At 55.1% G+C, this 25,818-nt stretch overlaps 1 protein-coding gene across 4 annotated transcripts in view; it reads left to right on the top strand.

The window, feature by feature from the left end:
- The first annotated feature begins 5,980 nt into the window (after positions 1 to 5,980).
- AXIN1 (axin 1) overlaps positions 5,981 to 25,818 on the top strand; it is a 38,929-nt gene continuing 19,091 nt past the window's right edge. For all 4 annotated transcript variants that reach the window (XM_055561560.1, XM_055561558.1, XM_055561559.1 and 1 more), the window contains exons 1-2: positions 5,981 to 6,099; positions 9,874 to 10,834. In XM_055561560.1, the coding sequence (XP_055417535.1) occupies positions 9,957 to 10,834 (878 nt within the window). In that variant the 5' untranslated portion in view covers positions 5,981 to 6,099; positions 9,874 to 9,956. The remainder of the gene's footprint in view (positions 6,100 to 9,873; positions 10,835 to 25,818) is intronic.

The following is a 25,818-nucleotide window of genomic DNA, read 5'->3' as shown; positions in this document are numbered from 1 at the left end:
TCTTCGGGTCTGCTCTCGTCCCTGTGTTTGGCCCAGATGGACCTGGCAGGAGCCGAGGGCTCAGGCCCGCTGTGGCCGAGCCCGCCGTGAGGACGGGCGGAGACGCCTGAAAGCGCCCGGTCGTCCTGCTGCCCGCAGAGGCCGCGAGCTCCCAGATGGCCTGGTGAGCGTGTCTTGGAGGTTCAAAGCCTCCGTCTGTGCGATTGTTAGGTTATTAGGTAAACTCTGAGAAGCAAATCTTTTAATCCACTGTGGCTAATCCAGTGCACTTTTGTTTGCCATGACAGATTCTGCAGCAACAAAGGGGCCAGAGGGACCCGGCATACATAATCACATACTTATAACTGGGCCGCAGTGGCCGCAGGGTTCCTAGGCAGCCGAGAGAGACATCGAGGGACAGCAAGTGAGGGCGTGGGTGTGGGCGAGGGCAGCTGGTCCACCTGGGCACACTTCCCCATCTCCTGGCACCAGTCCCCAGCTATGAGCTTGGGGAGTGGCCCTGGTCCCCGGACCGTGCAGGCTCGAGGGGGTGGAATGAAGTATGTCAGGCCGAAGGAGAAGGGATAACCAACAGATGGGTGTGAGTTCTCACTGCCCCAGGAGGGGACTTCAGGGATGGGGCAGCTGGGACAGGGAACAGGGAGGACAGAGGTGCCAGTCCACCCGGTGTGAGGTCAGTGCAGCAGGAGGGCGGACGTCCCTCGGGGACCTGGCCCCTCTGCCTGGATCTGCCGCTCCTGGGGAAAGCACTGGGAGTGGGCGGGGCTGGGAGGCCAGTCCTCTGTTGGTGACGGGTCTGAGATACTCGACCTGGACCATGGCCAGCGTAGGGTCCAGCTCATGGCCTACGCCTGTTCATGGAGGGCTGCACACAGACCTCTGAGGCCAGCAGCAGGTTGGCACCCTTACTTGCTGAGGAGGGCACTCTGGCTCAGGGAGGTGCCCAGAGACTCTGGCTGGCCTGAGGCAGGCAGGTGCTCAAGTATCCAGGGAGGCGAGAGCTGGACAGGGGGTCCCAAAGCACCAAGCTGGGGAGGTATGGGGCTGGGGTGGGAGGTGCTGCTCGCCCCTCCTCCTTCCCAGGCCCCAATGGCTGTCGGGAGCCACCTTGGACATCAAACCCTCAACACCTGGCCTCTGTCCCTGAGCCTAACAGACAGCCCTGTGGTCAGAATCCACCAGAGAGGCAGTACAGGAGGGTGGCCCTGCTATGCCCCTTGACCTGGAGTGATGCAACCCCCTCAGGACACAGGGTAAGACCCGAGCTGGGCATGTGTGGAGGGTACCCTGGGATCGAGTGTGCTGGCTTGGGACTTGACCCTTGACTCCTGGGGGCCAGCAGGGGTCTGGGGGCTCTCAGGTTTGCTGGGTGAGTCATCTGTTCAGGGACCCTGGGACGAGCGTGGCGCTGGCTTGTTGGGCCTGTGACTTGGGGCTCCGAGCAAGCAGAACAAGCAGGTGACCCCTGCAGCTGGTCGTCTTTGAGAATGCCTGCAACGGCAGGGTGCTCGGAATGCTTCCTTCACTCTGGGTGGGACCTCCTGGCCTGAGAGAGGCCGGGGTAGGATGAAGCATCTCCTAGGAGTGGGGGCCACTGGGACTGGATGACAGAAAGCAGCAGGGTCAGAAAGTATCGGCTGCGCCACTGAACTGGCCTTGGAGCCAGCTTATCTGAGGAAAGCCCTGCTCCTGTCCCCTGCCCTCCCTGCTTGGCACTTAGGCTGCAGGCTGGAGAGAGAAGTCCAGGCAGCAAGAGGGATGCAGAATGCCAGCCTGAAGAACACGCCTGCCCACAGGTATGAAGGGCGAGAGGAGCTGGACACAGGTGGAAAGAGGTGGAGGACCTGTCAGAGGCCGAGCCTGGGCTCAGAGAGGCCCAGACGGGCGGCCATGGAGCCGGCTGGCCCAGGAGGCGCACCTCCTTGCCGGTCCTAGGAGTGACTCGGGGCGACCACAGCAGTCACACCCAGCCTGACACTGCCTCAGGGATCAGCTCTGTCCCGTAGCCCCAGGTCCTCACCCTGCAGCTGTCTCACTCTCTTGGATTAATTTGTACCAACCGTTGATGGGAAGATAGCCTGCTGCAGAGCTTGCTGGCCTTCCTGAGATCACAACAGTAGTGTCCTTGTGGACCGTCTTCCTGATGCACGAAGAAACCGCAGCCCGGCCCTGTCCCCTCCAGCATGGGTGCTCTGGGGTGTTTCCTGCCTTTACAGGCACGTCCTCTGCATCCACCCAGGCTGGTACCGTGTGTGTGGGCTCTGAGCCTTTCTACTTGGTGTGTATCTCATGCCCTCGGTGTGACGACTCCACATCCTTTGCCAAACTTGTGATGGGGCACACATGCTCCCCCCACCTGCTCCCTGAGCTCAGAGCTGATGGAAAAAGCCAACTCGGACAAGATATGGAGTCCCCGGGGCCAGGTTCACGGCCGGAAAGGCAGGTGGCCCCTGTGGCTGGGGCCGCCTCTTGGAAGGGAAGTCCACGTGCCCTCGTCAGAATGAATGAGCCAAGGCCTCCTTCCACTTCGGGTCCTCACCTGCCTGCCCACTGCCCACCCCCACCATGCACACCTGTGACCAGGCAGAGGAGCAAGAAAACGCAGAACCCAGAAGAGGCTCTGCCTGTGAAGCGGGACCGCCTCCACAAGGCTGACTCAGAGCAGCCTATTCCTCGTCCTCCTCTCCTGGGAGAGGGTGCGGACCTCATGAGCAGTAGCCCATCCCGGGGGCTCGTCCCCAACGTGTGGCATCAGGCTTGATGCCCCTCAACGTGCCTCCTCAGTCAATCATGGATGATTCCTGCGGATCATTTCTTACGATAAATGGTCTTCCTCAGCCAAGTGGACAAACAAACACCCGTAAGGCTTCAGAGCTCACTGTGTTTCAAATATTCCTTTTATGTCTTAAGTTGAAGAAAATAATTTCTTTTCTGGTTTTAAGTTTTTCATTTAGTTCCTGGAAAGCCTGAACACACGTCATCCACAGTTTATCACATCAAAGCCTGTGGTGGCAGATTCCTGCCCCTGGGGAGGGTGCATCGGAAAGGCCCTCTGTAGGAGAAAGGGCTCCAGCCTGCACTTCCTTGTTCCCAGGCTCCCACGGCTCTGTCTGATCACAGCTCTGGGTGGCTGACGCAGTCCCTCTGACCGGCCACCCCTGTTCCAGCACAGGCCCCCGGAGCTGCCCTCCCTGCCTCCCTCTCTCCAGAGCCTCCCTGAGCTCCCTCCTGTGGGCTCCCCTATCCCCGCCCTGAGTGCCCACAGCCACAGCCCATGGAAGCGGGCTGCAGCCTTTCCTCAAGGCTTTCTGACTCCCTTCCTGTCCCCACAGGGTGAGGGCCCCGAGGAGCCGGAGGTGCGAGGGCCCTGCTCTGGTCCCAGGGCCTGGGGACATCTGCCGCCATGGGCCAGGAGGAGGATGGATGTGGACACGACCCTGGGAGCCTGGCCTGGCCACAGCAGCAGCTCTGCAGAACCAAGGCAAGCACTGGGGCCCCGTGTCTGGAGGTGGGAAGACAGCCTGAGGACCGATGTCCTGGAGGCCCTGCTGTCTGTCCAGCTTACCCAGGACTCCTGCAGCCCACACAGACCCTGTTGTGCCACGAAGCCCACCCACTCTGCCTCTAAGGCTCTGCAGCTGAACAGAGCCAGGGAGAGGCTGCAAAGGCATCTCCTGTACCAGCCCTGGGAAGGCTGGGACCATCCCAGGGGATGTGAGAGAGTGACACCTGCCACAAGGACCCTAGTCGGTCCAGCTGGGTTCATCAGTGCTGTTCCTCTGCGGTGCTGACCCACTGTAGCCACTGCCCCTGCCCAGCCAGTCCTGGGTGTGGTGACAGCCCTCAGAGGCGGCCTGGGCCATCGGCAGGCTGGGGCACTCCCCTGTGGCCTCCTCCCTCATGGATGAAAGCGTGGGTGTCGGAGGAGGCTGTACTGAGCCCTAGGAAGCTGGTTGCTGGAGCTGGGGTGCCTCCGTGCTGTGCACCTCAGGCAGGTGCCAGCCGTGGGCAGCTGCATAGGAGGCTGGCTGGTGGGGGAGTACCCAGAGCCTGGACTTCCTCCCTTCGTAGCGGGCAGTGGGGGTGAGCAGTGTCCCTGGGAAGAGGTAGTGGCATCAGAGATGACCTCAGGGACTGGGGGCAAGTGACCAGAGGCAGCCAGGGAAGAGCCCTGAAGACTGTGAGGGCCCCAGGGAGCAGGCTGGCTGCTGGGGACAGCCTAGGACAGAGGGACTGGGGGTGCTGGGGACAGCGTGGGACAGGTGAGGGATACGGGGCCCCAGGTCTGGAGGACGTGAGCAGGTCCCTGTGTGGCCTGAGCTTCAACCTCCTTGTGTGTACAAGGGGGTACCAGCCAGGCCCTGGGGCCCCTGGGAGCATTTCTCAAGGTGCCCGGTCTGACGTGGCACGGCTGGAGGATGAGGTCCTGGATGATCGTGGGCGTGGACTGCAGGGGCACTTCCGTGGGGGGCAGTCAGCACTTCCTGGTGCCCACATCTTTCCTCTGGGAGGGGCTGGTGACGGGTGGGCAACCCAGGAGCTAGCCAGTGGGGCTTGCAGATCAGGCCAGGGTGGCCATGGCAACAGTGAGAGGGAGGGGGTTGTCGTGCAGGTGTTGGGACATCCGGAAGCCCTTGCTCTCAGGCTGGCCTGGGCCAGTGGTACCCGTGGGGCAGTGGTGGGAAGTGAAGTCCCTGCCAGGACCCTGGATGGTGCCTGGGTGGAACCTGGAACCTGGACCAGCTGGGTGGGGCCCCGGCCATTCTGCCCACAGCTCTTTCTGGAGGTTGGAGCTCCCGCCCTAGTGACAACCAGCACTCACTGGATGCCTTCTGTGTGACCTGACGGGGACTCAGGGAGGGCAGAGCCCAAGCCCACCTTCTCAGGGTCCTGGCTGACCAGGAGGCAGTAGGCATGGAGAAGGGGGACAAAGAGGCTGTATTTCACTCGGGGCTTAGCTCCTGGTCAGCTTGGCTTGGCCCTGCAACTGTCCAACTCCTGGACACCTGCTTCTTCCGTGCCAGGGGCAGTCAGTGGCTGTTCTCCTCCGAGAGTCTTCCGGGTCAGGGAGCTCGGAGGGCGTGGCAGCCCGGCTGGGCGGGCCGGGACTGGGGTGCTGACCTCTGGAGCCCTGGGTCAGTGGACACCATGTGGGAAGCAGAAAAGGGCTCCGACCTGGCGTGCGTCTGCGGGGCCGCCTGAGGGCCGTCTCTCCGTTGGGCGCTCGGGCCACCCTCCCTAATGACACAGCCCCAGGGGACCAGCGCAGTTCGACGGCGTCTTGGCCCCGCCCACACCAAGGCCCCGCCCCCAGCGACATATCTGATGATGTCCGCTCGGCCCGGCTCTGCGTCACGCCTCCCGTCCGCCTGGACACTTGGCTCCGCCTCCACCCTCAGGGCCCACGCCCACACCCAGGCCCCGCCTCCACGGCAGAGGCTCCGCCCCCAGGCTCCAGGCCCTTCCCAGCGCTCGGATTTGGTCTCGCGCTCTGGCTCGGTCTCGCGCTCTGCGCCCGGCTCCCCCCGCCTTGGCCCCGCCCACGACTCGGCCCCGCCCACCAGGCCCCTCCTCCACGCCGGAGGCTCCGCGCCGCGCGTTCCTCGCCCTGTCCCCGCGTTGGGCTCTGTCAGGTGCTCCCGGCCCCGCCCCCGCGCTCTCGGCACGCCCCGCGCTCCGGGCCCCGCCCGACGCTCCGGGCTCCGCCCCCGCACTTCCGGGCGGCGCCGGCGGGGGCGCTCCGGCCTGGGCTTAGGCGCTCTGGGCTCCGGCTCCCCGCTCGGGGAAGCGATCGTGGCCGCCGCTACCTCCGCCGCCGCCGCCGCCGCCGCCGGACCGGCCGGAGTCGGGCCGGAGCCGCGTCCCCGCGGAGCAGGCCGGCGGGAGTCCGCGGCCGGCTTTGGCGGCGGCCCCGCGGCCTGCCCCGCGCCCGCCTGCGGGCCGCCGCGCCGCCGCTGCGATGGGGGCCGCCCGGGGCCGCGCCCCCGCCGCGTCCCGCCCGCGGCGCCGCCGCTGAGCGCATGGGCCGCGCCGCGCCGCTCCGGGATCCGGGCCCGGGGCCCCGCCGCCGCCGCCGCCGCCGCCGCCGCCGCCGCGCGGGTGAGTCGCGCGGCCGGGCGCGCATTCCTGAGGGGCGCGGGCCTGTGCGGCGCCCATTGTAGGCCGCGCGGGCCGGGCCGGGAGCGGGACCCGGAAGAGGGGCTCGGGGGGCATGCGGGTCCGGGTCCGCGAGGGCTCGGAGCGCGAGAGGAGGCGTGCGGCCCACCGCTGCGAGGGCGGGTGTGTCTAGGAGGGGGTGCTCGCTGCTGATGCCGAAGACGAGGGGTCGGCCCCTGTTGACTCTGGGGCCGGTGGACGGCTCACAGCGGGCAGCCACTTGCTCTGGGTGAGCTGAAAGGAGTGAGGAATACTCAGGATTCTCAGAAGGAAGGTCCTCCGGGAGGAGGCTGGGGTGTGCAGCTGATGTGTTTGATTGGATGGTGGTGCTGACTGCGGTGCTGTGATCCGTGGGCCTGGGGCAGAGTGGGTGGTGGGTGCAGAAGCATCCTGGGGATAAGCCGGATGGCGGAGGGTCCCTTCTCCTCCCCGTACAACCCCCGCGCCCCCCAACCAAAAAGTAGGAATGAGTGAACCTGAAACCGGAGGAAGCACTCCCCGTGAGGCAGAGCCTGAGGCCGGGTGGTCTGGCTTGCTTGAGGGGCTCTACTCCCTCGGGTAGATGCCTCATCCCCCAGCTTTTTCTGCCTCTCTCCCGGGTGTATGTCTTAGAGTCCACCTCTGCTCTCTATTTTCATGGGAACTGAGTCCCTTCTGAAACCAGAGCTGTACAGTCAGGGCAGTGACGCTCATAGTTTAGCATCGAGCACTGCAGAGAAAAATGCATTAGTCCTCTGGGCATTTTTCTCAGCTGGTCTCTAAGATAATGAATAAAGAGTGATTGTGCATCTTGGCCCCTTGTTTGTGCTCATACTTCTGTTCTCTGCTGCTTCAGGGAGACCCTCAGACATCCTTGGACCAGGCCTTGTTTTGGAGAACACACACATCTAAACCTGACCTCCCAAGATAGCACTATCTGGGTTTCAGTTTTAAGAACTTCTATTCAGGAACAAGGATGGGAAAGCATACAGCATGTATGTTTCTGTCTGATTCCTAGCCGGTATTGATGTTTCTTGGATTTCTGGTTTCAGCAAAGCTAAGTGGACTTTTTGGGTTTCGTTGGTCATTGAGGATTTAGGTGGTGGGGGAATAAATTACATGTAAAGCTGTAGTCCCAATCCTTAGGACAGTCCTTAGTTAACGGACAGTTGGGAGTATGTCAGAGTCACACTCTGTTGTTTCCATACTTCACATAAATCAAAACTTCAAAAGTTGCATTTGAGTAAAACAAATAAATATACACACGCCTACAGCTCTGAGCTGGCTGCCGTGGTACCCAGGGGGTGCTCCTTGGCAGTGACTGAAGGAGATTGTAAATGAGGCATCAGAGTTGTAGATTGCTTTTGTGGGGTCCCCTTTGTTGAAGGTGGTTACAGGCTGTTGGCCAGATCCAGTGCCTGTGGGCCCGTGACTCTAATCTGAAGCAAGGCAGCATCTTCGCATGTGGTGTGTATGTGTGCACACTGAACGCCTGCCATGTTTCTTCTTGGGAACCTGGAGATCTCAGTAATGGGAGCGCGTTTCATAACAGCAGCAATGTGGAGAGATGTTCTTGTGCTCCTAGGACACCGAAGGTCTCCTGTCAGTTGACAGCCAAAAGCAGATGTGAATTTTAAGAAACGTTTCTTCTGGGCTATAAGAAGATAGCTTAAATGATTAGGGGGACTTGCTCTCACCCAAATGAAAAGACAGCTCGATGTTGAATTTGCTGCTGTTTCAGCACCCGTGAAGGGCTGATGTTCCACATCTGTGCCGAGTGTTGTTTTCCTTAGTGTTCATGAATTACATGTTTGTTGGTGCCCCTTAGTTGAGAGACCTTGTGTCAGATCCTGTAGGCCCTGCAGAGAATGTTTAAACCAGGCTGCTCCAAGTCGTTTACCTGGAAGACATCAGCACTTCAAGAGAAAGTGACGTGACTAGTAATCAGCCTCCCCCTTAGAAAACAGTGACTTGGTTTTTTCTCAAGGCAAGTGAACCACAGAGCATCTCCAGCAGTAAGGCTCAGGGGACCAGGTGTGGGTCCTTCCTGAGATGGTGGCCCCGACAAGAGGGCGCTAGCATCCGGGAGCTGGTGTGGAGACCTCAGAGGTGCTCAGTCCCCATCGATGGGGTTCAGAGGAGACGACCTTGCAGTTGAAGTGGTCCGTGAGCAGCAGCTGTCACAGCCCGTGGGCCTTGACCTGAGAAAGCAGGCTGTTCCTGCCGAGCCCGAGGTTGCAGCCGACCCGGTAGGCTAGTCACTAGCTGCAGGACAATAGTTGTGACCCATTCTCCACCTCTGGGTGCCATGAGGCGTTGGCAGCTGCTGGCAGGCGAGTGTGTGCAGACCAGGTGTGGGGCAGGTTGCATGTAGGCCAGGGCCCAAGAGTGGAGAGGTGGCTGGGAGGTCTGTGCCTTGTGTTGGTGCCAGGTTTTTGGATTTTGCTCTGCTCCTCTGACTTGCTCAGTGCTCTCAGCGATTGGGCCTATCATGCTTCTCTCCAGTCTCCTTCTAGGCAGACCACCTACATCCAGCAGGCCAGGTTGGGAGGTGTGGCCTGAGCCCGTGGGCTCAGTGTCAGGGAGGACAGGACGCGAGGCTGTGGCAGAGCCCTGACAGGGCAGCCCTCCCTTGTGCGAGACGGGCTTCTAGCAGCAGAGACAGAACCATGGCTCCCTAACTCTGAGAGGGCGAGTCACGTGGCTTTCACTTTACCAAGCTGCATCCTGTGAGCCGCGGGCTTCCTTAGCTGGCCTCGTCTGCTCTGTACCCTCTCTGCTCCTCAGAGTACTCAGTTGCCATTTGCTGTCAGAAGGACACTTTCCTTTTAAGCAAGGTTTTCAAGTCTAGAGCACGTCTGATGGAAGTGTTTAAGACTGTTCATGGGAATTCTCTGGTGGTCCAGTGGTTAGGACTCCAAATTTTTACTGCTGAGGGCCTGGGTTCATTCCCTGCTCGGGAAACTAAGATCCCACAAGCTGCCCTGTGTGGCCAAAAAAAATAAAAGTCTTCACATCATCAGCGGTGTGAGAAGGCCCCTGTGCACGGGAGCAGCGTCCTGTGCTCCTCACTGGAAGGTTCCCTGCTCTTTGGGGCGTGTGGAGACTTAGAACCAGTTGCTGTGTGTTTGCCCGGGTCGTGGGGACACTCAATGTGAAGCGGTGGAAAGCAAGAAGCAGAGCGGCTGTGGGCCCGAAGAGTGTGGAGGGCCGACATGGCCGCCAGCCTTTGGTGTGGAGTGCCATGTCTGCGCATCACAGCGGCCCTGTGACTCTGAGATACACACCCTCACCTTCCTCGTGAGGGGCTGGCTCTCACCTGGCTTTGCACAGCTGGGAGGACCAGAAGCTCCTGCGTCTCCTCCAGCCCTCCTGCCTTTCTGGAGCTTGAGAGGGCCTGGCCACGCAGTCCTGTAGCAGCTCAGGATGGAGGGTCCCCAGGCTTGTAGTCTCTCTTTGTTCTCACAGAAGGACCCTCAAGGGTAGTGACGCTCTCTGTGTTCTGGACATTGATTTCTTTGTGCCAGAGGCATTCCTGTAGTTGGCAAAGTTTACAGAAATTGTTCTAACATAGTACAAAACCTTGTGACAAAGGATTGAACATTTAAACTGAGTTTCTGGCTTTGAGTTCGAGCGGGAGGGCATCATTGAGGAGAGTCTTGTCGTGAGAAAACCTCTGTGGTCATGTTTCCATGGACCCACCTTTCCTAATCCTTGTCCTCTTAATGGTTTCAACAGGACAGATTGATTCACTTTGGAGCCGTAAGTACTGATGTATTAGGGTGCAGCGCTCATTGTTCATTGACGCACAGAGTCCCAAAATGAATATCCAGGAGCAGGGTTTCCCCTTGGACCTCGGAGCAAGTTTCACCGAAGATGCCCCCCGACCCCCAGTGCCTGGTGAGGAGGGTGAACTGGTGTCCACAGACCCCAGGCCCGTCAGCCACAGCTTCTGCTCTGGGAAAGGCGCTGGGATTAAAGGGGAGACTTCCACAGCCACTCCGAGGCGCTCGGACCTGGACCTGGGGTACGAGCCCGAGGGCAGCGCGTCGCCCACCCCTCCGTACTTGAAGTGGGCCGAGTCGCTGCACTCCCTGCTGGACGATCAAGACGGCATAAACCTGTTTAGGACTTTCCTGAAACAGGAGGACTGTGCCGACCTCCTGGACTTCTGGTTTGCCTGCAGCGGCTTCAGAAAACTGGAGCCCTGTGACTCGAATGAAGAGAAGAGGCTGAAGCTGGCCAGAGCCATCTACCGCAAATACATCCTTGATAACAACGGCATTGTGTCCCGGCAGACCAAGCCCGCCACCAAGAGCTTCATAAAGGACTGCATCTCGAAGCAGCAGATCGACCCCGCCATGTTCGACCAGGCACAGACGGAGGTCCAGTCCACCATGGAGGAGAACACCTACCCCTCCTTCCTCAAGTCCGACATTTACCTGGAGTACACGAGGACAGGCTCGGAGAGCCCAAAGCTCTGCAGCGACCAGAGCTCTGGGTCAGGGACAGGGAAGGGTGTCCCCGGGTACCTGCCCACGCTGAACGAAGACGAGGAATGGAAGTGTGACCGGGAGGCGGACGAAGACAGTGGCCGGGACCCTGCTCCGCCCGGCAGGCTCACGCAGAAGCTGCTCCTGGAGACGGCCGCCCCGAGGGCCTCCTCGAGTAGACGGTACAGCGAAGGAAGAGAGTTCAGGTGAGTCGACCCGCGGCCTGCAGTCCTGTGCCCACCTCCACGACCTGGAGAAGCAGCCAGGGACAGGCCTTGTCCTTCAGCCAGAGTGGGTGGACTCCCGGAGCCGGGGTGAGTTGCGGGGCTGGTGTGTGCTCACGATACCTTCTCGTGTGTTAGGTGTCTTTACGTTTCTTTTTAAATTGTGTGTGTGTGTGTGTTTTGTTCCTGTGCTTGGGCTTCTCCTGGCTGTGGCGAGCGGGGCTGCCCTCCAGCTGTGGAGCCCGGGCTTCTCCCGTGGTGGCGTCTCTTGTTGCGGCTCGTGGGCTTCGTAGTTGCGGTGCACAGGCTTGGTTGCCCCTCAGCACGTGGAATCTTCAGGGACCAGGAATCAAATCCGCTGCATTGGTAGGCGGATTCTTAACCCCTGGACCACCACAGAAGTCCCAGATGTTTGTTTGTTTGTTTGTTTATTTGGCTTCATCAGGTCTTAGTTGCTGGGATCTTTGTTTGGGCCCACGGGCTCAGTAGTTGTGGCCTGGGGGCTTAGTTGCCCCAGGCATGTGGGATTTTCATTCCCCAACCAGGAATTGAACCAGAGTCCCCTGCATTGAAAGGCGGATTCTTAACCACTGGACCACTAGGGAAGTTCCCCCTAGATGTTTTTAATATTTGTATTTTGAGGGCACCTTTATTAAGAAAGATTGAAGGCAGGAGAAGGGGATGACAGAGGATGAGATGGTTGGATGGCATCACCGACTCTATGGACATGAGTTTAAGGAAAGGCCGGGCATTGGTGATGAACGGGGAGGCCTGGCGTGCTGCAGTCCATGGGGTCCCAAAGAGTCGGACACGACTGAGCGACTGAACTGACTGACTGACCTATCAAGAACAGCCTAGCCTATGTGGCTTTGTAAGTCATTAGGAATGTCGGAATTCTTGGGAGTCATATGATATTTAAAGCTTACCCTTTAGTAGTAAAATTTGTGTTCTTTTGCACAGAAGGTGGGTTTATGTGGCAGACTTGATCCTCTTGGCTTGATAGGACATTTGAGTGCGTCAGTATGGAGAGAATTCCAGGCCGCTTGGGAGGTGGTGGCGAGGAGGCTGCTGTGCTGCAGGCTGTCCGAGCACTCTGGGAACTCCCTGTGGCTGCAGCGGGGGCCCCAGGATTGGCTCTGCACCTCCCGGACCCGGACCCGGCAAGGCAAGTGTTGTGCTGCTGTGTGTTCAGTTCCCAGCTCTCTCCAGTTGCGATCAGTCCTTGCACGGGGCACGTTGCAGCCTTGGAGGCGTGAAGTGGCGCTCTCCGGAAGTCGTTGCCAGCTTGGAAGTGTGCCAGTTTGCTGGAAGTGTGTTTGATGTGGAGGTGGGGCCTATAGCCGATGTCGGTGGGCACTCGCGTCCTCACCCATTTCCCTGTCGGTAGGTGGTCCCAGACACTCCTGCCTGCAGAACTGAAAGCTGGGGATTCTGTGGCCCTGCCGATTCAATCGCGGATCTGCAGATGCATCCCTGGGTGCTGGGCTCTCCTGTGGAGGCGGTAAAAGCCCAGATCACCTCTCCAGGCTTTCTGTGGCAGAGAGATTGGCCACTTCTAACAAACACAGTGTTAAACTTTTTCAGGGTTTAAATATTCTTTAAGTGATGTGATGATAAAAGATACACTGTTTTAGGTAATCTTTATGCACCTTTATACACCTTTTGTTCACTGTCCTTATTGATTAAGTAATCTTTTTAGGACAGAATATACTATAAAATTATCCTGGTAAGGAAGGCTAGTAAGTGACAATAGCTTTTAAAACCTAACACGGAAGTTTTCATATTTGATTAGAACAGTTTTAAAATGGGATTATATTTGAGGCCTGGGCTGCAGAGGAAAATAAATTGAGCTCAATTCTGATTTCTGATTTTAGAAATTCCCACATGCTGCCCCTCACACTTCCCAGTTCTCGGTCGGGGGCCCGTTGTAGCAGCAGCCTTGTTTTTTCTCTCTTCAGTTTGCTCTGTTCATAGTATGTATCCTTTACTGTCCGATTGCGGGAACATGTTCAGCTGTGAGGACTCCGGCACGTGGAGGTGCTGGGGCCCCCGAGTCCTGCCTGCGCCCCCGAGTCCTGCCTGCACTGGGACGCGCCCTCCCGGGGCTGCCTGTGTGGGTGTGTGGATGGGCGCCCTCCTGTGTCAGGGCCGGTGTTCATCAGCACTGACAGGCTGTGGAGTCCAGCACAGTCCGCTCTCTTTGCAGGGGTTGCGGTTAGGGTCCATGAGGTTGAGAGTCACAGAAAACCCAGCCCACCCGCCTTCCACAGTGAAGGCGTTGGGCTGGCCCAAATAGACAGAAAGTCCGGCACAGGCCCAGCTTCTGGTGCGGTGTGATTCTGACTCCAGCCATGTTTCTTTTAAAGACTTGATTTTGTTTTTGTTGTCTTTTAGGGCAATTTTACGTTCCCAGCACAGTTGCAAGGAAGGTACAGAGGTTTCCTGTGTGCTCTTGCCCCGCACGTGCACAGCCTACCCCTACCACCCTCATCAGCGCCCCTACCAGAGTGGTCATTTGTTAACAGCGGATGAACCCGATCCTAATCTCTACTGTCTGCACGGTCTTGTCTTTTCTAGACGCCGTGTAGTTGGAAGTAGACCGTATGTAACCTGTTCACATTGGCTTCTCTCACTTGGTCACACGCTTTTAAGGTTCCTCAGTGTCCTTTCGTGGCTTGATAGCTCATAGCTTCAGCCCTGAATAGTATTCCACTCTCTGGGTGGACCACAGTGTACGTATCCATTCGCCAGCTAGAGGACTTCCTGATGGGTCCAGTTTTTGGCAGTTGCAGTAAACACCTGTGTTGGGGTTTTTGCGAGGACGTGAGTTTCCATCTCCTGTGGGTAGAACATTTAGGATCGTGAGCGCTGGCTCATGTGGGAGGTCGGTTTTACAGGAACTGCTCTTCTCTGGGTGCTGCTGTGTCTCTGCCTTACCACGGCCGGCTTTGCTCCCGTGTTCTGTAAACAACTGCCCCCCGCGGCTGGAGCTGCCGCGTGCCCTTGTGGCCGGCCCACTCCAGTCTGATCACGGTGCCTGGGCTCCTACCAAGTAGGGCCGCCCCGCCCTGTCCAGCAGGGAGGGAGAAAGAGAGTGGGTGCTGGTGCCTGCCCCCACCGCCCAGCCAGAGGAGCAGCACGTGCCATCTCAGCGCAGCCGCTGCTGGAGAGTGTGTCAGGAGGGCCTGTCTGGGACAGAACGACAGCAAGGGGCTCCAGAGCTGAGCTCCCCGGCCCCACGGGCCCTGCACATGAGGCCGCTCCAGCTGCGCTTGCTGGGGCCGCCCCGGCTCCCCATGCCAGGTGGGGCTGCCCGTGTGCCCGCTCCTTATTGGCTTCACGTGCTCACATGGCTTTGAGAGCCCTTTCCATAGGTCTTTGTCAAAACTGAGAAAACGGGTGTCCCTGGTGTTTTCTGCACTTAGCCTAGTCCCCTGGGGTCATTTGGAGCCCTGGGCTGAGGGGTCACTAAATTCCTTGCTGGTTTGCTGTTCTCTGTGTGGAAAATTTTCCTGGTTTTTATGGCCTGTTGTCAGTGGAACTCTGCACTGACTTTGGTTGGTTCCTACCCGCATTTAAATTTGGTGTGAATTGGCAGAGGGCCGTCTGATGGCACAGGTGTTTTGGCTATTTATTTACTGAGTGGTTTGGCCTGGGGGCCCAGGGCCTGTAAGTCATCCACAGGCTTGGAAGCCTGGCCTGGCCTGCCAGGGGCTGGGCTCGGCCTGCTTGGTCAGGCTTGAAGTCAGGCCATCTTTTTCAGTCCTTCAACTACCTGCACTTATCTGTTGCCGCTGGTTTTCTTTTCTCTGTCTCTTTTTAAAAACATACTTCCTTTTTTGGGCACAGTATGCAGTGTGTGAAACTTCCCCGACCAGGGATCGAACCCGTGTCCCGCTGTGGTTAAGCGTGGAGACTTAACCACAGTACCACCAAGGAAGCCCCTCTCGTTTTTTAATCAACATATAGTTGACTTACAATGTTGTCTTAATTTCTGCTGTGTAGCAAAGTGACTCAGTTATACATGTACTGTATATGCATTCTTTTATATAGTCTTTCCCTTACAGTTTATCTCAGGATATCAAATATAGTTCCTTGTGCTCCACAGTAGAACCTTGTTTATGTTGCTGCTGGCTTTAATGTCTAAGTGGCGAATGCTTTCCATTTTTCTTTGCTGCCTTCCTCACTGGTTGAGAAGTTGCCCAAGGACAGGGTCTCACCTGCTGTCTCCTTACGTCTTCTGGGTGGGGCAGACAGTGAGGCCCCCTGGTCAGCGCTGGTCCCTGTGGCCGTGGGCAGAGAGTTCAGTGCGGATGATGCTTGTAGCAGGAGTAACTTGTGGGTCTGGTGAAGGACGGATGACCAGCCCTTACTGCCCACACTGAGGAACTGCCTGACCTGTTTGTTGCCTTATCAACTGTGTTCTGGTAAATGGCTTAAAGAAGGAGAAATGTAAAAAGAGGAAGCACCCAAATGTGTGTTGTTTTGTGTGGAAGGCAGAAAAGGGAGGTTGCTCTGGGGTTTCTCTTGCAGCTCCAGCGCCGTGGCGCGGGGGTGGGGCGGTGACTCTGGGGCCGGCCGCTTCTGTTCTCAGGGTGGCGAGGGCCCAGGCGACGGGGGTCTCAGGACACTGGTCCTGCTGCTGTGGTTGTTGTTCAGTTGCTCAGTCGTGTCCGACTCTTTGCAACTCCATGGACTCCCGCACACCAGGCTTCCCTGTCCTTCACCATCTCCCAGAGTTCACTCAAACTCATGTCCATTGAGTCAGTGATGCCATCAAACCATCTCGTCCTCTATTGTCCCTTCTTCTCTTGCCTTCAATCTTTCCTAACATCAGAATCTTTTCCAGTGAGTCAGCTCTTTGCATCAGGTGGCCAAAGTATTGAAGCTTCGGCTTCAGCATCAGTCCTTCCAGTGAATATTCAAGGTTGATTTCCTTTAGGACTGACTGGTTCCATCTCCTGGCTATCCAGGGGATTCTGGTGACAGCCTGTTTAATTTGACCTTCAGGGCTTCCCAGGTGGCACTGGTAGTAAAGTGACCCGCCTGCCAGTGTAGGAGATATGAGAGATACAGGTTTGATCCCGATCCGTGGGTCTGGACGATCCCTTGGGGGAGAGCCCTGCAATCTTCTGCAGTGTTCTTGCCTGCAGAATCCCATGCCTGGTGGGCTCCGGGCCCCAGGGTCGCAGAGTCAGATACGGCTGAAGTGACTTACCGTGACTGCCGTTGCACTGGTGGCGTGCGAGTACTCCTCACTGTTGGGTTCTTAGATCTTTTGGATGGAGGGTGACTCGTTTGTGCAGCGTGGCTCTCCCTGCAGCCTTCCCCCTCTTTTTTCCTGCTGCTGCGGCTGTACTCACTCTCAGTTGGGACATGCAGGTTAGGAAGAGAACACGGCCCTGCTGCCTTTTCTTTGTCACCTTCCAGGTGTGTGACTTGTCCACCTGGGTGAATTCCTTTAACTGAACAGATGATCCCAAGGTTGGCGACTGGAGATGTTTTTAGACGTACTTTAGTGTGCAGCTGTGGGGTTCTCAAGACAGGAATTTACTGGGCATTCCCTTGGGGTCCTGTGGTTAGGACTCCACACTCCTGCTGCGGTCCCGAGTTCACTCCCTGGTTGGGGTACTAAGATCCCACAAGCTGGGCAGTGCAACCAAACAAAAAAGACAGGAGTTTATAGATCTTTCCGTTCACCTTATGGGCTGGATGGGGAGAAGGTTAATTAAGCCCAGTGGTTTAATTTAAGGACCCCTTGCTTGATGCCTTTCCACCGGCTGTGTCTTCTGGGGTCACCCTTCTCCTGGTTATGTGATGGTGGGAGAGTTGCTTCACCTCTCTGAGTTTTCCTATAACATGAGGAGGATGAAGCAAGGGCCTGCCGGATGAGGCTGTCAGGGAGGCTCGTGAGCTGGTCCGCGGTGGTGCCTGCGCACAGCAGGTGTCCAGGGCACACAGCAAGTGCTTCAAGTTTCAGATCCTGCTGTGTCTTCGTTGTCATCTGAACTTACTTGTCTGCTCGATGTTGGTGACATTCTCATCCAAGTGACAGGCGATTTCAGATCGTGACACTTTGCAGTTTTACTAATCGCATATCCTGAGAGGCACCCAAAGCTGCCGTCCTTAGCTCCAGAAGTGGCCCCACCATCTACCAGCTCCAGCCCGGCCCACCTGGCCAGCCCGGCCCACCAGCCCAGACTCCCCGGCCGAGCGTGTGCTCAGCCCTCTGCTTCTCGCTGTGGTGCCCGCCACCTCCTGCAACCACAGAACCTTCTAGCTGAGTCTCTGCCCCAGTCTCTTCCCCACCACGCCCAGAGGGATCGTTTCTAGATGCCGGTCTGGCACGCGCTCCTTTCCTCCCTGATGCGTGGACTCCCCCCGGCTCCTGTGACTTCGCGTGTCCACGGGAGACCTGGTCATGGTGCCGACATGCTGCGTGTGCCTCGTGTGCCTGTCGGTCGGGGGGGTGGGCTAGTGAGAGTTCGTGAGCTAGTTGCAGGAGAATCAAAAAATATTTTCTCTATTTCAGTCCCACAGAACTCTGTAGTCTTTGATGACAGATTTCAGCAGAGCCTAGGAAGGTACAGTCCTCAGACCGAGGACTTCAGGGATGGAGAGGCCCCTTTGTCACGTGCTCCGTGGCAGTGGCTTTATGAAAGGGGAGTGCCTGCAAGGACCGTGGCCCGTGAGGCTGCCGCGGCCAGATTGAGATGCCTGGGCAGGCGGGTGGCCGGGCGTGTGCATCTCTGTGTGTCCACCGCCCAGGGATCAGCCGGTTCTCAGGTTTGCGTGCCAGTTAGCGTCACGGAGACTTGAATCTGATTCATACGCACTGTCTGTTAGTCTCCTTTAGCATCCTGACTTCATTTACACCAGTTTACCTGGCATCCTTAGAAATAGTGGAGTTTGGCCAAGTGGTCGTTGTTCAGTGAAGGAAAAGGCAGATGCCCTAATAATTCTGTCTTCAGTCCACCTTGGGGCTGAGTACGTGTGTGTGTGTGTGTGTGTGTGTGTGTGTGTAAGAAAACCAGCGTTGCTTTATTTTTCCCCCGTGTCACATCAGTACAAATGCACATTTTTGTGAACCACTCAGGCTACACCCAGGGCCCATTAATTCCAAAAAGTGTTTGATTGAGAAAACAACTCAGTCAATCTCTTCAGTTCCTTCCCGGAACTCAGGCGTGCCTTCTGACTTTGTGAAAAGAAACGCAGTCTCCAGGGCAGTGCAGAGGGCTTCGTGTCTGTCTTTGAGGGGCTGCAGCCTGCCCCTTCCTCATCCCTCCTCAGAACCAGTGAAAACCTTGGGAGCAGCTGGACTCAGCTCTTTTGTTTGGACCAAACTCCACCAGTTTTTGTGGATAGAGACAACGAGCCTTGCTTGGTGTGGCCCGGTGGACACCCTCTCAGCCCCCCAGGGCCAGGAGGCTCCCACTGCCTGGCTTATGGGGTCTTAGTTCCCCCACCAGGGGTTGAACTTGGACCCTTGGCAGTGAGAGCCAGGAGACTTGACCATCACTGGACCACCAGGGAACGCCCTTCCTTGTGCCCTTGGAGTCATTAATATGCTTTCGTTTGGAATCAATCCTCTCTGAATCACTGGCTCATTTTCAGTCTTCTGTTAAGGAGATATTTAGAAATGATCAGAAAGCACATTGCTTGCGGCACTGCGAGTAATAGCTCGCAGTCAGAATATAGTTCACTTGGTGTCTGATCTGATCTGACACAGGGCTGGTTGGTTGTACAGGGACTTTTTTTGTATGGCTGGAGAATATAGGCTTTCTGTTTTCTTCATTTGGTTTTTCTACATTTTCCAAATTCCTATAAAGCATACATTTTTGTAACTAGAAAATATATTATTAAAATATATACAAAAATGTATCATAAGAAGGTCTGGATGATATGCAGTTTTCAAAAGCATATCTTTGTCTTTTAAAAGGATCATATATGGAGAAGGAACTGGCAACCCACTCCAGTGTTCTTGCCTGGAGAATCCCAGGGACGGAGGAGCCTAGTGGGCTGCCGTCTATGGGGTCTCACAGAGTTGGACACGACTAAAGTGAGTTAGCAGCAGCATAACTATCTATTGTGGCCCATTATTTTAATTATACTATCAAATAGTAGCTTATACATGAGCTTATGTTCTGTATTTTTCAACAGTTTAATCCATGATTGCATTTGATAAACAAAAACCATGTATTGTTTTTAATATTATTTGGAGATTGAAATGAAGCAAACTTTGTGGCTAAAAACAATTTAAAGCAATGAGACAAAAATAAAGTTCATAGGTTAATAAAAAAAAATAAAGCAATGAGACAAAATAAAATAAATAAATAAAAGGATCATATAAATGTTTCTTTTAAGTGTGATCTTAGGTCTTAATGTTTGCACTATTATACCAGTATTTTAATTAATTTTCATTAAAAAAAAAGAAGGAAAAATTCAAATAATGCTAAAAGGCCAAAAACTAAGTTTGGCAGTCTCATGACCCCTGGCCTTTCCAGGGTGGCCACGTCCAGCTTCTTACCCGAGTGTGAGTCAGCTCAGGTCACCATGGCAAAATACGGTAGACTTGGGGACTTGGGTGACAGACTCTTCTCATAGTTCTGGAGGCTGGAGGCCCCAGGCCGAGGCACCAGCAGCAAAGCAGCCTCTGTTCATTCCCCTCGCGGTTTGCGCGTGGGCCTTTTCTCACTGGGTCCCGGTGGAGACAGACAGCTCCCTGCTCTCTTCTGCCAAGGTCAGTGATCCTATGGGATCAGAGCCCCACTTATATTTCTATTTATTTATTTTATACTTTTTGAAACCTTTTACTTATTTGGGCTTCCCTGGTGGCTCAAATGATAAAGAATCTGCCTGTAGTGCGGGAGACCTGGGTTCAATCTCTGGGTCAGCAAGATCCCCAGGAGAAGGAAATGGCAACCCACTCCAGTACTCTTGCCTGGAGAATCCCATGGACAGAGGAGCCTGGTGGGCTTCTGTCCCTGGGGCTGCAAAGAGTCGGACACGACTGAAGAGACTAACTTGCACTTGTTCAGAGACCTGTGCTGCGTCTCTTGCTCCACGGGCTTGCTCTGCCCGCAGCCCAGGCTCTCACTGCAGCGGCCGCTCTGGTTGTGGTGCGGGCCTGGCTGCCCTTGGCCTCTGGAGTCGTCCCAGACCGGGATTAAATCTGCGTCCCCTGCCTTGGCAGGCGGATTCCTAAACCCTGGGCCGCCAGGGAAGTCCAGACCTTTTCTCTTTTGTAAACATTTTCAGTAGTTTTTGTCTTTTTTCCCCCATTGTGCTTCATATGTATGTTTTCCAGACCTGTCTACCATTGGCTCGTTTCTCTTCAGTCTGCTCGTAGGCCTGTCTGTGGAGTTCTTAACTTCAGTTGTTATATTTTTCAAGTTTAGTGTTCATTTGATTCTTCTTTTTGTTTTTTTTTTTTTGATTCTTCTTTTTGTTTTTTTAATATTCAGTTCTCTGCTCAAACTCTCTCAGAAGCTTGTCTTTTAATGAACATGTTTATCACATGCATTTTAATGTCCTGTATTTTAAAATTGGGGTGTTTTGTGGTTCTTTTTCTATTGTCTGTTTTTTTCATGTTCTTGAGTTGGCTGGTCCTGCCTCCTAGTATGCTGGGCAGTTTTTATTGAACCCTGGACATAGATTCTGTATGTGACACAGATTAAGAAATCACTTGAGGACCCCAATCACATTTTTCTCCAGTGAGGGCTTACCTGGCCTTTAGTGTGGGGACTTGTCACTTTACACCAGCCGGAACCAGTCATCCCTCTAGGATAGCCACTGGGATCCCAGCTGAAGGCCTGGGGTCTGCACCAGCATCCACACCTTTGGTGCATTTGAAACGCCCATGTAGGAGTTCTGAAGTTATCACATTCTCAGCCTGGAGGTCACTGCTTGAGGACCTCAAGGAGAAAAGTGGGACCCTGTGTCTGACTTGTCCATCTGTTCTTCTTTTTTCTCTCATGTTTTAGCCCCTTAAGACCTCATTTCCCTGGTAGCTCTTGTGCCTTGTTGTTGACTCACTAAGTCCAACTCTTTTGTAACCCTGTGGACTGTAGCCTGCCAGGCTCCTCTGTCCATGGGATTTCCCAGGCAAGAATACTGGGATCATTCCATTCTCCAGGGGATCTTCCTGACCCAGAGAGTGAACCCACGTCTCCTCATTGCAGGTGGGTTCTTCATCACTGAGCCGCCAGGGAAGCCCCTCTGTGCCTTAAAACATATGAAAACCTTTCTATCTGTTTTTCTCATTGGTCTTGCAAGTGGTAGTTTGCTCCCGGGTCAGGGGACTAAAATCCACATGCCATGCAGTGCAGCCAAAAAAGAAAAATCTGTGAAGAGATGAGTCCTCTTGGGCATCCCTGTTTCTCTGGATGTGCCTTTAGCTGCCTCTGGGCAGAGTGAGTGCTCCGTGGATCATACAGCTCAAATGTCCTTCTCTGTCCACACACTCACCCCATTTGCTCTCTCAATATTGTTCAAAGGTAAATAATCTGAATAATTGTGTGCCCTTCCAAAGCATCTTTATGAATATAGAAATTAATATGAACATATTGTTATATTTTCAATGTTAAATACATTGTAAAGTAGGAATTTTCTTTAGAGAAATGTATGTGACCTAAAAAAGGAGGTCCATCACACAGAATATGGTTTATGTTGAGTATAAACTCCAGACCCATCGTGTATATGTTCGTTTTTCAGGTATAAAGATGACTTTACCAATCACTTGCAGCATTTCTGGTGTTGTCGTTGAGTTTGGGTTCTGTTGCTTCCTCCCTCTAGGTATTGTTGCCGTGCTTCCCGTGTGACAGAGGCAGCTGTGTGGATTATGGCCGGGTTCACTGTGACCTAAATGAGAAGCACACTCGGGGCCCTGGTGGACCTCGTGTTACTTGGCGCACACGGCAGACGAGTTCAGCCACGTGTCGGCTCACCTCCCTCAGTGTGAGCTGCTGGCCTCCGCGTCCGCCCTGCACGGGCCGTGTCTGAGCTATGCCACCGACACTCTTCCTGGGGGCAGAGAACAGGCCCCCAGGTGCCCCTTTGCTGGGGCCTCCCGCCCCACGGGGGTTCCCACTCTGCTGGTCTTGGCTTCCCAGCGTTGTGGCCATGCCCCACCTTCCAGGCAGCCCCCAGGGCCACAGGCATGGAGATGGCAGAGTTGAAGGGGCCGGATGAGGCCTGGCGTGGTGCAGAGCCGGGGTAGGCCAGTGACGGGACACTGTTGGACATCCCAGCATCGACGTTGGTGCTGTGAAATTCTGATTGCTTTGGAATGTAAAGTTTTGTGGTGCCGTGTACAGTTTGTTGGAGTTAATATAAAGATGCCACATTTTCGTGGTGAACAAAAAGTCTGGCAAGTAAGAGCAGTCCAGAGTCCATCCTGTGTGCAATGGAAGCAGGGGCTGTGTCTTGCCTGGTAGGGCTTTCTTGTAAGGTGGTCAGGGCAGGTTCATTTGGATATGGTAAAAGTCCTTTAAAAAGAAAATCTGTTTGAAACGTTGTGAAAGAAAACTTCATCAGTGGAAAAATCAAATAACTTATAAAAGCAAAGTACCTGAAGAGTCTGAGTTCTCCCTCAGGTTTTCACTTTCTGGGCAGACTTCATGTGCTGAGTCAGGGGAGGCAGACAAGGGTGTCCTTCGGGCCTAGGGGCTGCCAGACGCGCAGTTAGCTTAGAGAAGGTTGAGTGTTACCTGGGGCTTCCCTGGTTGCTCAGCAGTAAAGAATCTGCCTGCAGCGCTGGAGACGTGGGTTTGATCCCTGGGTCGAGAAGATCCCCTGGAGAAGGAAATGGCAACCCACTCCAGTATTCTTGCCTAGGAAATCCCATGGATCCTGGTGGGCTCTAGTCCATGGGGTTGCAAAGGTCAGACATGACTTAGTGACTAAACAATAGCAAACAACGAGAGTTACCTGGTGATGTTAGGAAGTGAAGAGGCTTGGAATTTTTGGTTTCTGAATTACTTCAAGGGAACAAATGGTACTATTTTATGAACAGAGTTTTGATTTTGACTAGATTCATAAGTGCATGTTCTTAATTTTTGAAAAGCCATGTTTTCAGAATTGCTGATTTGGTCTTATAGCTTCAGTCCCGAGAACTAGTCTCCTCATCAGAGTTCTGTGCGATCTCAGAACTGCAGCCCTCAGCCTCCCGTCTGCTTTAGGTTGTGAATTGGGGATCGATTCAGGCCTGTGGTAAAGAGGGTGTGGGCTGGCCACGTGATCTGTGATTTTGAGCTCATGAAGAGCCCATGTCTGGAGTCCCTAGCTGGATTTGCGAGACCTCAGGGGCTGACAGATAGCATCTCTGTCTGTTATTCTGAACAGCCTGCAGTTTGTTGGGAGGTGTCGCTCTTGCATGTTGATGGTGGTGATTCGCATTTGTGAAGAGTGACCAGCCCGTTCCTTGGAGCTTCTGTTTGAGCCATCAGAAGCTGGAGTGAGGGGCTGAAGTCTCCAGGGGAGGTTAGTGCCAGATGCATGCTGACCCCGTCATTGGAGTGAGAGTGACTCATTAAAAATCATGGTGGCAAACACATACCTGACCATGTGGAAAGCAGACAGCTAGTGGGGAGCTGCTGTCTAATTACAGGGAGCTCAGCCTGGTGCTCTCTGATGACCTAGAGGGGTGGGGTGGGGAGTGTGACTGATTGGCGTTGTTGTATGGCAGAAACCAACACAACACTGTAAAGCAATTCTTCTCCAACTAAAAATTTTTTAAAATGAATACCCAAAAAAAAAAAAAAATCATGGTGACAGATTCTGTGAAACATTTTTTGTTGCACTTTTTAAATACTGCCACATGGAGTTCCTCTTCATCAGATCCATGTAACCTAAAGATCTGATGTGAAGCATTTGTGTGAGTCCAGGCCCTGAAGGCTTTCTGCTGATGTCTGAGAAGCCTGCTGTGCAGAGGAAAGCTGATGTAAACGTGCGGTGTTTGCGCGGAGCAGAGATGAGCAGGGCTTCTGCTCCGGTTCATCCCTCGTTTGAGCTCGCGCTGGTGAGCTCCAGTTGCGGTGCTTTACAGTTTTCAGCGTGCTCTTCACGTATATTGTTCCATAGATTTCAACTGCTCTGCAGCAATGAACATCCAGGGACACGTTGCAAAAGTTATGTAAGAAATATATTTGGTGCAGGAAAACTGAAGAATACGGATAAGTGAGAAGTGATCTAGCTGGGTCCCTCTCAAATCTTCTTGGCATCTGTGTGGTCTCTCCTCTCTGCACAGATGGGCCCTGACCCATGTCACTCACAGCGCGAATCTTTAGCAGGTGTTGTAAAGAGTTGCTGGCTTATCGTAAAGAGTTACTGGTGTTCACAGCTGCACACAAGAATTGTGGCAAAGAGGGAGTCCCCCCCGCTGACCCGTGAATCTCTCAAGCCAGGAGTGCATGGTCTCCCTTGAGCATGGAGTTCTGACCTTAGCGCCTTGAATCTGCTCTGTTCAGCATCTTACAGGAAGTCAGGGGGGATCTCCGTCCTGCAGCCCTTAGCCCCCAGCCTCATCCCGCTCCACGTGCAGGATGCTGTGCCGGACGTGCTGGCCCATCTAAGTCTAGCGGTTTCTGCATCGTCTGGTGCTCCGCATCCCCTTGTGTGCTCGTGAAGGGTGCTTGGACCCCTTTCAAAGAGGTGGCCATCGTCGATCCACTTGGCAGGAGTAACCTGCCCACGGTCAAGTGCTGGTAAGCAGTGGTGAGGGCACATGGGCCCTGGGGGCCACTCTGGGGCCAGGGTCCTCCACTGCCTGCCTTGTGGGGGGCCGGGGTGTGGCGTCCATGACCACCACACCCAGTCCATGCCTGCCTTTTCCACAGAGCATAGATCCTTCTGTTGTTACTGTTCAGTCTTGACTCTGATGCCCTTTGGCGTGTTGTGCAATTCAGCGTTCATTCATGGTGGTGGGTGCGGTGTGCCAGTTGGGTAATAAAAATAAGTAAAGGGTCATAAAATAAATAAAAGGCGTGTGGGACCGGGAGGCCGCCTCACAGCACAGATCACAGGCTGTAGACGCCTGCCTGGTGAAGACCCGTCAGGGCGGGGCGGGGCTGGGCTCAGGGCTAAGAGGATGGCACAGCAGGTAGATGTCCTGCTACAAGGGCGTGTCCTCCCAGCACACGCAGATCAGACAACGGGTGTGAATAGAATGTGCATCATCCTAAAGTATCTCTGCTACTCATCACCTCTATTTTGAAAAATAATTTCTTACTTTTGGCTGAACTGGGTCTTGGTTGTGGCACATGGGCTTTTTCTAGCTACAGCGAGTGGTGGCTACGCTACTTGTTGGGCTTGGCCTTCTCATCGCGGTGGCGTCTTGTTGCAGAGCGCGGGCTGCAGGACGTGAGGGCTTCAGTAGTTGCTATGCACAGGCTTAGTTGCCCCGCGGCATGTTCAAGCCCAGACCAGGGATCGAACCTTCATGCCCTGCATTGGTAGGTGGATTCTTTATCACTGAACCACCAGGGGAGTCCCACGAGATCATCTCTTAATTACAAAGGAAAACAGTGAAGTTAGAGTAGAAACTTGGCAGGCCCTGGGTTTGCCGCCGGCATTGGGACCAGCCTGCAGGATGTTCTTGGAAGCGTGGCGGCATCGCCTCTGTGCTGCTCCTGGAAGCGCCTGCCGGGATCTCACAGGAGGCCGTCTGGGCCCTTGAGAGTGTCCCAGCGGGACAGGCTGTGGGCGTCTGAAGACTGGACAGTCATTATGCGGCTGTGGCCTGGGTCTCGGGACATCGGAATGGCTCTCAAGGCCGCTCCTGCCCAGGGGAGGGGTCCGCGCTCTGCCTCCTGCTGCTCTCTGTCTGTCTGTTGCCCCTGTGTCCCAGGTCTCTGGGCTCTGGCCTGGGGCACCAGCTGTAGAGGCTGGGTGGGGAAGGTGTGGGCTGGGCCAGCCTCGCCTTCCCAGGAGGGGCTTGCAGAGGTGATGACCAGGAGGGTCACTGCACA

This window comes from Bubalus kerabau, chromosome 23, assembly GCF_029407905.1.
Source record: "Bubalus kerabau isolate K-KA32 ecotype Philippines breed swamp buffalo chromosome 23, PCC_UOA_SB_1v2, whole genome shotgun sequence".
In the NCBI taxonomy this organism is placed as follows: domain Eukaryota; kingdom Metazoa; phylum Chordata; class Mammalia; order Artiodactyla; family Bovidae; genus Bubalus; species Bubalus kerabau.
Note: the sequence above shows the minus strand (reverse complement) of the source record. Positions and strands in the feature narration are given on the sequence as shown.